Source organism: Pagrus pagrus (genome assembly GCF_965226575.1).
Source record: "Pagrus pagrus genome assembly, chromosome: 20".
Lineage (NCBI taxonomy): Eukaryota > Metazoa > Chordata > Actinopteri > Spariformes > Sparidae > Pagrus > Pagrus pagrus.
In genome coordinates this window covers 19,193,990-19,205,543 of record NC_140207.1, presented here as the reverse complement: position 1 = coordinate 19,205,543, position 11,554 = coordinate 19,193,990, and the positions used below count along the sequence as shown (strand labels likewise).

The 11,554-nt window shown below is 39.5% G+C and overlaps 1 protein-coding gene across 3 annotated transcripts in view; it reads right to left on the bottom strand.

The window, feature by feature from the left end:
• Positions 1-2,598: 2,598 nt before the first annotated feature.
• The window catches only part of LOC311249914 (WD repeat-containing protein 37-like), a 25,368-nt gene continuing 16,412 nt past the window's right edge, over positions 2,599-11,554 (bottom strand). For all 3 annotated transcript variants that reach the window (XM_084341317.1, XM_084341315.1, XM_084341316.1), the window contains exons 12-14: positions 6,652-6,786; positions 5,776-5,890; positions 2,599-5,692 (exon numbers count right to left, since the gene is read on the bottom strand). In XM_084341317.1, the coding sequence (XP_084197443.1) occupies positions 5,561-5,692; positions 5,776-5,890; positions 6,652-6,786 (382 nt within the window). In that variant the 3' untranslated portion in view covers positions 2,599-5,560. The remainder of the gene's footprint in view (positions 5,693-5,775; positions 5,891-6,651; positions 6,787-11,554) is intronic.

The window sequence follows — 11,554 nt, the reverse complement described above, 5'->3', positions numbered from 1 at the left end:
TTGTAATTTTACCTTGTCTTGATAGTTTTTTGATTAATCAAGTTCTGATAGAGATAATTAAATGTAAAATTTGTATTTGTCTCATAATTAATACACAATAATCAAATAATGAGCACTGATATTGGGGCATTTCCACTCTGTCAGCTTCATGACCACCTCTCTATAGGCAGCGCTGGCCCCCAGGAGCATCCAGACAAATATTAAAGAGGCCCTCCCTCCTGACTCTCCCAGGGGAAATCCACGGGGAAATGGTTATCTCTGTTAGGCTCGGTGGCAGGTGTCATACAGACCAGCCACCGAATTAGCCTGGAGGAAGAATGAAGTGAGGAAGAAGAGGAGAAGGGGAGACGTGTGCCTCCTCAGCAGCATCCACCCTTCCCCCTAAGGCCACGGAGTCCACTGTGTGCTCTACAATAAACATCATAATTGACAATTTGCTCCAGTGGCTGGTCACGGCCAGCCAGCTCTAATCTAATGGACGAGGACGGAGAGGTAAGACTCCGCAGAATATTCTCTCTCCCAGTGTCGTGCTGTTTCTCAATGAAATCTGACAGCCGTAACGCAGTAACTATGACACTATTTCAACATGTATGCTGAGACCACCAGGGATGATACCTGCTTTTTGAATGGTCCAGCGTCCTCAATGTAGACATTTTGAAGTAAATGTCTTCCTCTGGGTGTTAAAGTATATTTATTCAAGTTCTGTACATAGGTATAAATATGAGGTAATTGTAATTTCTACCTTACTTCACTATATTTCAGAAGAAAATATACTTTGTACTTGACTGCATTTGTTTGACAACTAGTTACTAGTTCCAGACTAATATTTAAAATAAAAAAAATCCTTATTATTATGTATTGATCAAGATTATACCAATAGATCCCAGACTGTATGGCTTGTGGCCCATTACAAAAGAGCCCTGTGTGATTGGGGCCCCTTGTCACTTTTCTGCGATTTGTTCTAACCTCTGAACCTCTGTTTTATCTAAACCTGCAATAACTGATTTTGGCCACTTGGATGCAGTAGAAACAAGTTGTAAACACAATATTGACATATTATCACCACCTTGTTAAGTTGCTTTAACTTTACTTGTTAAGAAACTGTTGCTTATTTCGACATCCAGCAGTTACAGACCAACATTATCATCAATTTGGAGTCATGTTTCTGGCCACCTGATGAATTAAGTCCAATGTTGACTCTCCTTTAGCTCCATTTTTGGTCTCTACCAATTCCTGTGAAAAATAGCAGGCTCTTTGGCTGCTAAATGCTCCACTATGCTCACCAGCTACTCCCTAACTTTGAATGTCCAGTGTTTGGCGCTGAACAAGTATTGTACAGTGAGCTGAAATTTACTACTGAGCTGTAGAGCCAAGGGGAGCTGCATGTCCAGGTGATACTTCTCTATAGGTTCATTACTAATGGCCTCTTGATTCATTATTGTGAATATAGATTATGGCTTAATTAAATAACTGCATGAGGCCAAAAGAGATTCAATTATTTGACAAAAAATGAAAGATTAGAGAAAAATGAATACAGATTGTACTTTTTAACTGCAGCTAAATCTACGTCCAACACGACCAACTACAACATTAAAGTGCCTTTTGAGCAAAACCACATCAGTATTTGCAATCTAATGAAATATGAGAAAATATCAGTCATCGGGGTCACTGCTTTCTGCAGAACTTTTATACTTTTTCAGTCAATTCTTTCTGATAATACTAGATCTTTTTTTCTCATGTAAATCTTTAATGCATGACTTTTACACATAAGAGAGTAAAGTATATTTCGACTTACGGTTCAGAATTACTCATTGTCATCATTGCAGTGCAGGTGTGCTACAAACAAGGGTTTGTGTACTAGTGGCTAAATAGATGAGCTATGAGTCTTCATAACTACAATGACAGCTTTTTAGAGGTTTTCAGACATCAGAAATTGGTATGCACACTTCCTTGAGGTTTTCAGTTAAATATACCTCCTCCTGGAGTAAAAAAAAAAAAAAGGCATCTTGCTTTGTGAAGTCAGACTCAGTAGCAGACTCAGCTCTGATACGGGCAGTCGAGACATAGGAATACAGGCCTTTTTTTCCTTGAATACAATTGGAAATGTCACAGGTGAGTTTCATAAGATTAATGATGTGCTGGAAATTACTTGTATAATAATTATTATAATTAGTCACATTGAATTTGAACACCTCCACTTGTGATGTCACAGTGGGAGGAACACATCCAATTGTGATGTCATAGTGGAAGGAACGCCTCCAATTGTGATCCCCAATGTTGTAGACACCTACAGCCAGCAGTTTGTAATTGTAATGTCTATTCCTTTGAGCCAGACGACAACTTGACAAGACAACAATGAAACAAACTAAAACTATTAAGGGTCACAACAGTCGTGGGTGAAATAGCTAAAAGTTCCTGTTTGCACTCGCATATGGTTCCTCACTCATTAACAACCAGACGTGATTATTCCACCATACTGAATTTACATCCAGATGAGTGAGGTGTGATTTTCAAAGTGATACAGCTCTTATTGAACTGAATAAAAGGGTGAGAGGGGTATGTGTTAAATAAGGAGAAAATGAGACATGAGAGACTGGAAAAGGAAATCACACATTTTTATTGGAAAGTGTCAGAGAGCACGTACCCGTCACAATAAAGTATGCAAAGTAGATCACATAATGAAGTTGGAGGTGAATATGACTTGCGACAATGAAGCGAAGCCTATCCACTTTTTTTTACCCCTCCGATCTGGCACCCAATAATTTAATGTATCAATCCAAAATCATATTTCCTCCGAGTCAGAATTCATGTGGGGTGTGAATCGGACTTGCCTTTCTACCTGCAGATTAAAATGACATTGATATCAGTGGGCGAGAGATTGAGTTCCCTGAATGAAGCAGGAACGTAAAATCCTATCTGCACTGTGCAGTGGAACACAATTAGTTATTTAACAAGCATTTGGAAAAGTGCATTGATGCTCAGATGGATAAGGCTAATGCACAATTTCAATGCAATGGTAAGGCATTTAAATAAGTTGATTAAATTTTTTTAGGTTCTTGCTACTTCAAAATCCATCCTCACTCCATTGTTGGTCGAAAGAGCAGCGACGTGTAGCCTGAAGCCAACTTTTGGCTAAGTTATTCAAACCTATGTACACTGAGCTACATCTACACCAGTCACACAAGTACGTAACATTATGGGATATACAGCACTGAAATAAGTTAAACATTTTATGATCAAAAACTACAGCATGACTTCATGTTTAGGATATTGCACAAGTGTAACAAATGACGTTCAAGCCCAAATCTAGTTATAATTCTCAAACTGAGATTCAGTGCAGATTTCAAGTCATATTCACTGATTTCCAAAACAGAAATGGGGCTTCACTTTGAGCACCAGAAACATTTAGGAGCTTGGTTATTGCTTCTGTATTTTGGATTGGATTTTCACAGACTGAAAAGCGGCATCTACAACTACAGGTGCAAGAGGTCGTACAAGGCTAAGGGTTCAATGCAAAGTGCAAACACTCTAACTTTATATTGACAGGCTGTTACTGAAGCACAGAAATAACCAGTAACCAACAAAGTCACTTGAGGATGACACATTACAGCAATGCAGGGCTCAGAGTTGGCGACGGGGTGAAGCGGATGTAATTCACTGACACAAGGAAATATGGGTGCATATTATGGCTAAAAGTAGTGACATCTACACCTGTAGCATATAGGGAATATTAGAATATGATAACATCCCTTTCACAGACCTACAAAAAGATATGTGAGCAACAGAAGTGCAGTCGTTTTCCCGTTATTGCTATGCTCTTGACAATTTGCAGAATAGAGGAACACTTTAAAAATGAAATCCTACTGTAAACATGGAACAAGGCAGAGTTACAGTATCAGAAGTGTGAAATATTGACAACAAAATCTGGACATATGGAGGCTGACTGTGAATCGAAAGCATCAAAGGTAACAGGCGAGGACTCAAATCTCAACAAGTGATTTTGAGACTTTCAGACAGGACAGCCGACCCTGTGTGAAAACATTTTAAGACAACTGAATGACACAGCAGGTCATCTGGCAGGCCTTGATATGATATGTTTTGCTCCATGATAAGAAATATTCTGACTAAAAGGATAAAAACATTTCACAGAGCTACGTTATCTCTGCCAAACTCCACCCTCGAAAGGTAGATAACCGTAAAGACACTTAATCCACGAACTAGCGACAACCTGCAGCACAGGTCACTTAATGAGGCCACGACATAATATATACAGAACGTCTTTGTATCATATTCTACAAACTCTCCTGGCATTAGAATTTTTCTCTCACAACTTTACAAGTAACATTCACAAAACGGGTTTTTATCTACATGCAAGAGCGACCATTCAGCAGTAACTAAACGACAGTGATGTGAGCAGCAGCCTATGACTGTGGAGTCAAATATATACTTTGTACTTTAAAACAGAAAAAGGCTAGGGGAGGAAAGGTTCGGTCTAGCCATATCACAATTCACAATTCATGCTATATAAGTGAGAGGATCAAATACAGGAGATCAGCTCTGTGACCTCATACACACCACTAAATGTTGGAAGTGGTCAGTCACTTAACACCAGGTGATGTTTTCGCAGCTTCAAATACGAGTGTAGACAATAAATGACTAGAGCTGCAACATTTAAAGGTGTAATATGCCAAAATTTAAGTTGAAGACACTAAAAAAACATTTAAAAATCGTTATAAACAGAATATGAGGAAATAACAGTTTTGACATTGTGATGTCTATCGTGTTGCCGTGATATCTACTGAAGTTAGCATGTTGACCAGCTAGACCTGTCCCGTCCTAGTCTCCTATGCTAGCGGTGCAAACACCAACACTTCCCCGGTGCTCTGGGCTCCCAGTCCGAACCGCTAGCTGCACAGCTAACTGAGCTAATTAGCTAATGGCAGCTATAGTTGGCAGCCATTAGCGGTATCTCTAGTGATATGCTGCCCCTTATTTGTTTTGACAATGAGTTCAGCAGGTGGAGAATTCTTACATATCACACCTTTAATTGATTAGTTGACAACAGCAAAATTAATTGCCAACTATTCCGATAATAAATCAATTGGTTTGAGCCATTTTTTAAGAAAAAAAGCAAAAATTTCACTGATTTCAGCATCCTAAATGTGAATATGTTCTGGTTTCTTGAATAGAGGATGTCATCTTGGGCTTTGAGAAACTTTTCACCATTTTCTGACTTTCTTAACTTTATAGACCAAACAACTATTGATTAATCAAGAAAATATTTGTGAGCTGCAGCCCTATAAATGACAGGATAATTCATCCGGGGAATATGCTGCTATCAATCAGTATTAATAGCTGAATCCTTCAAAGCAACAATACAGTAATTGTGATAATGAACAATGTTTTTCATATCCCAGAAGCTGGAAATCTGTGAAATACACAATGAGTAAACTGTTCACACTTCCAACATGCTAGCATGTGCAAGGCCACAGATTACAGTGTTTATGTATACCACCTCCTATTCTACTGTGTGTTTGTTGATGCTTGTGTGTCAGTGGCGTCACTTCTCCTGCAGCAGTGCAGGGATGTTGATGTTCCAGCCAATGGCCTGTCGATCAAAGCCGCAGGTGAACAGGTTGCACGACTGGTTCTCCTCATTCCACGCTGTACAACACACCATTCGCCTGTGCCCCTGCGCACACATGTTAAAAAGAGTTAGTTTTAATGATGCTGATTGGTAAGCCATCCACTTCCACTTTGTGTTCCCATTCTTACCATTCTGTTGCTGCGGGGAAGTCTGGCCAGCCTCACTCCGCTCATGTCAAACAGTCGGACCTGTCGATTGTCGTGTGGCAGAGCGATGATCCTCTGGTTAGCAGAGACGCTTATCCTGAAAGATCAGATCACGTTCACTTTGAATTCAACATGTTGTCAGTATTTCACTTTTCACTATTGTGTGATACATTCAAGATTTACAGAAAGTGCAAATTCACTTTGCTGTGTTTCACTTTCAACTTCATATTTTGGGCAATTTGCTCCTAAATAGTAGAAGGGCCTTTCACATTTCTGTAGCCTGAGGCTCATTGAGGTGATTAACGACTTCTGCAATGCCAACGGATGGCCATCATCAGTTCTAAAAGCAGTCATGGATGACAAGTATTGTTAAGTATCTATGGAATTCTCTGAATCCTGCATATGTAAACTTCGGTAAAAACCTAATTGAGAAGCATTTTCCAAATGCACTATACACATGTCCAAAAAATGCTCCTAAAACCTGTATAATATTGGCATATCCCATGTTGTAATCAGAAAATATTACTTTCTGAATGAAGCTAAATTTAGAATATGCGAACAGAACATGTTTACACTACCTGTGTCAAATGCAATAATAATGTGCATGTAAACGCAGTCACTGACAACCACAGTCGTTAATCAAAAATGCAACAATCCTGGTTTTTCATTGGTGGAAAGCACTGATCATCCCACACTTGATTTATAACATAAGAACACGATAGCCTCAGTGTCCATGTCAGATTCTGCAATGACCTTATTTTTTTCGACTGAAAGTTAAAAGAAAATCACTTCTTTCAGCAACAAGTGGACCTGCAGGGCCTGGCTCTCTTCCTGTTATGTCCCTCCTTTGTCACTTACCTGTTCACAGCTGAGTCAGTGCGGATGGTTGCTATAGGCGACCTCATGTTCTTCAGATCCCACACCTTGACGGTGCGATCGTCACTCCCGGAAACCACGTTGTCACCCACCGTGAATACTGCCGACGTCACCGTGCTACAAAAGACAGACACACACACACACAAAGAGAGGCAAGTTGCTGGACAGAGAATATATAATCTCCCTTGTGTTTCAAACTGGAGTCACTTAAAGGAGATTCACACTGTACTCGCAAATCCAGTTCAAGTACAGCGAGGAGAGTTGATAGAAAAGTAGCGCAAAAGTGCTTCCAGTTTTTCCAATTCAATGTACTAATACTTATTTTTAGCCATACTTATCATCCTCTCCAACAGATGCTGTAATTACTCATACACCTACAAGATGAGACAGATCCGCACGTCACAGTGATATGTTAAGATACACTTTGAGCGTTGAGACTACTTGAACCAAGAGAGGTGCTACCAGGTACAACATCAGACAGTTGATTTGTAATGTGACTTCCAATTACAAGATAACACCTGGAAACAATAAAGAACAGAAATGTAGATAGGATCACACTTACATATGAGCCACATTCCTTTATACAAGTATTTGAGGTGTCAGAGCAACTTGAAGGATTAGATGACTTGAAAGTGTGAACACCATCGAACATGAATCAGGTGCTGAGATGCCGTGAAAGATGTTTTTTTCTGCTTTTCTCTTACAAAGTTTTACAACAACTTTCAAGTACTCAGTGACTTCACTTCATGATCATATTCAATAAATACAATATTATAAGGATAACCACAAAAAAAGATGATGACTGTGGTAGCTTCATTTTGATCTCTCGGTGTATTAGACAATGGCTCCCAACATTTTTGTCTGATCTAACGCCTCTGCCCTATCAGATATTGATATCCATTATTTTTGGCTAACCTTTACACCTTTTTATCCATTATCCATTTTATCTACTGAGTAACATTTTTACCTGTATATCAATTACTTTTAGCCAACCCTTTGACCCGTTTATCCATTACTTCTGGATAACCTCTCAACTGTTTATCCCTTACGTTAAGCTAACCTTTTCAACTTCTTATCAATTACTTTAACCATTTTAACCATTTAACCTTTACTTTTAGCCAACAAATCAAAACTACCTAACATACTTTCAATTGCAATTGCAATGGCAATAGGTTCCAGCAGCTTACTGGTTATGGTAAGTTTACTGAAGTTGGTACCAAATTGAAAATCTATTTGGATGTTATTTTTTAATCAAATCACAACGTTTGGTTGATTAGTTTAGCTTTCCATTTACCCCCTGAAAACTGCTGGTTGGGAAACCACTGTATTTTCCTGCTCTTAGCTGACTGAGTTAAAACAATATTAGATTTACAATTTATCTCAGTATCCACATGATTTGTATAAACACCATATTGTATGTTATAACACTCCATATGATACATGCTAATGTTATCCAAACAGTAAAACTGTATAATATCCCATTTTATTTTTTTCTGGCTATTTCTGCCAAACAGCAGCTGGAAATCTTGGTTCTGCTGACCTCCAGTGGTTAAAGTTCTCACCACTGTCGACGTTACTCATGCACTCCTAAGTCTAATGCTAGTTTTACTACAGCCTGCGTATCATAAATCATAAATAATACCAAATACACAATATATTTTTCAAATACACAATATATTTTACTACATCACATCCTCAGCTATTGGAGGCAGAGATGTTCTTTATATGCATACAGCATCCCCCTCCTCCCGCACCTTTTATCCAACCAGCCGTGATGCGCTGCTCCACATGATAGCACTGAGGTCAGGCCTAGCCATTCATTTAATAGACCTTTAATATTTCCAATCTATTACTGTATGTCAGTCTCTCCTCTGAGGGTTTTTTTCCTTCTCCCTTTTCTTCCTGTTCATTCAAGTGGGGAAGTTTGAAAAAAAAAGAAGAAGCTGATTCTTGATTAAGAATCGCGTAGAGTAGTGTCCACACACACACACACACACACACACACACACACACACACACACACACACACACAGTCTAGAGTCCACATCTAGATTTTCTTTCTAAAACTGGCTTCCCCCTTAATTCAAATTGACACGGCATTAAGGGCTAATTAGGGGACTAAACTTTGTCCTATTAGAGAGGCCGAGGCTCAAGGAAACTGCTGTATCGTTACAGGCACCTTCTGACATTGCAGGGTACAGCCCACCTGGGAATACAAGAGGTAAAGAGAGACAGAGGGAGGCAAAGATAGGAGTTTTGCTAGGTGGGAGGTGTGTGGGGAGTGTAATCAGACAAGGTAATTGATTAAAAGGTTGATTAAGGTTAAAGGGTTTTTAGAATGGGTGGTGAGGAGGGAGGGGAGTATTCAGTGGTACTTAATGGCATCTCTGCAGTGTGTCTGACAGCCAAGGTCAAGACTTGCAGCGAATCGGAGACTTGGGGAGTTTGGAAGGAAGAGGGGATGGGACATCTCTGCAGTCAGAGAAGTTAAAGTGAGCTGAAGCTGAAGAACCTTAGTGAGTTTAAGATTACAGAAACCATAAGAGATGAGGCACTCAGGAGGAGACAAGATACCTCTGTATGTTTTCCTCCCCAAACTTTTCTGACTAACAGCTAACACTGAGGTCATACTAGAGTGTGAGTCTTACTGTCCGTCAGTCACAACTACAGCTTCAGCCACCTCAATGAAAACAAAACTTTTATGAAAATGACTATACAAATTTTGTGCAATTATTTCTTCAAATCGCCCTGTCTTTGCTGAGACGAAAGCACTTAAAGTCGGTTTTACACTCTTCGAGTGAGAATAATCACTCTCACATCCACAGCTCATTGCCTCACAGCAGTGTATGAATTTCAGGCTGCTTTCACACAGTAATCAAATTAATGAATACTGCTATCTTTAGTTAGCTCAGCGATGATGTCTAATTTCTTATTGTTTGTGGATTGCAAGAGCAAAAAACAAATGTGAGGTGGATGAAATGATGTGGCCAGACAGGAGAATGTATTTGTACAATTGTTCCTAATTAAATAAATGCTCCGTATTAAGACAGTTGTTCTTTAATGTTATGAAAGTTAAATGTGACATGAAATGTAGGACATGTAAGAATATGAGAAAGATATAAGAAACTGTATCCTGCTGGATATTACATCAGAAAGTACTGTCCAAATATCCAAAAATGGGTCTAATGACAATGCAAAACAAAAAGAGTCTGCAGGCACCAGAGTAGGATTGTTGTTTTTGTCTTTAAAAGGTGCATTCAAGCTTATAACGTTCAAAATGAACTAAAATAACCAACAGAGTGTGTAGAAACAACAATGCTGACATTGTGTTAAAGACGTCTCAGTATTGTGTTCCAAAGATATCTTCTGAAGTTAGCATGCTTACCAGCTACCCCTGACCCATCTTGTCTCGTAAAACAACTTTGTACATCAAGAGACGATACTCAAATAGTAAAATTCAGAGTCAGCTAATAGGACTGCTAGCTGCATGGCAAACTGAGCTGACTAGCTGACAGTAGTATTGGTTGGCAGCGGTTAGCAGTTACTCTGGTTATATGCTGCTCCCTATTGAAGCATGAATTTGACAGGCGGCTAATTCTTACATATTGCACCTTTAATGTCTCAAAGCCACATTTCCTGTCTAGTTTTTGATCTACCTACCAGAACATTTCTATAATACATAAATCAGCTAAGTAAACTAAACTACTCATTCTGCCACTGTGGTTTTGATTCTTATCCTCCTACCTAATGAGTGTGAACTGATTGATGTATGAATTTATGAAAATCTCAAGGACAACTACAATGTACTCATTGTTAGTGGATGACAGCGTAAGCCAAATGCCTAAAAGGGAAAATGTAAATGAAACAATTCAGGTGCAGACGAGTAAGAGGTTTGAGAGCACTTTGTTATTTTGTCATGCTGCAGCAAAACTGACAGTCGCTGAGAACCTGCTAAGTGCTGGTGTATTCCTCCAGAGACAGGATGTCAAATCTGCATAGAGACACCCCCCAACACACTCACACTCACTGTCACACACACACACACACACACACACGAGCATTTCTATCAACTGCAATCAAATGTCTCCGAAAGCCGTCGATGGCAGGAGAGACAAACGTTACATGGCATTCGTTTTGTCGAGCAAGTCCGCTGTCACTTCTTGTTTGCTCTCTGCCTTTTTGTTAGCTCACGTGCAGTTGTCATTACTCTGCAATTATGGCGGGGCGGTGGGATCGAGGGTGTATGCTGCACTTTTAGCTGCCGCGGTTCACTGTCAGGAAGCGTTAGCTGTAATTGCCAGTGAAGACGGTGGAAACGAGAGGCTGCCTCCCCTCCAGCTCTCAACCTCTTCTGCCTATTAAACCATTCACACTCCCCTCTTCTTTGCTGGTTCCACAGGAGGGATGTGGAGATTATGCCATTTATGCCACGCCATTACACCACACTGGAGATTCTGGAAAATTAGCTGGAGAAATGGCAATCTGCTATTGTTGGAGGGTCGGGTTAAAACAAAAATTGCTTACAAACTGGAAAGCGGAAAAAGCATGGGGATGGGTAAACTGTATATATTTCAAGCGACCTTTTACGATAGGCCTCCAAACAAATACACACTTTTGAGGAATTCAATCAGATACATAATGACGCTGAGCAGCATCTGTAGGGCTGTTTTACTGTAAAACAGTATGTTTATGGCAGAATCACTGCCATTGAAATAGATGATTATTCAATTAACCACTGAGACGATTAAGACAAAAGCTAGCTCCATTTATTGTATAACCGCTTAACGGTAAAGGTTTAATTTTAAGTAAACAATACCAAACGTTCAGTAGTTCTAAGTTCCCAAATCTGTGAAAATGTACTGCATTTCCTTTTCTTTCATCATAG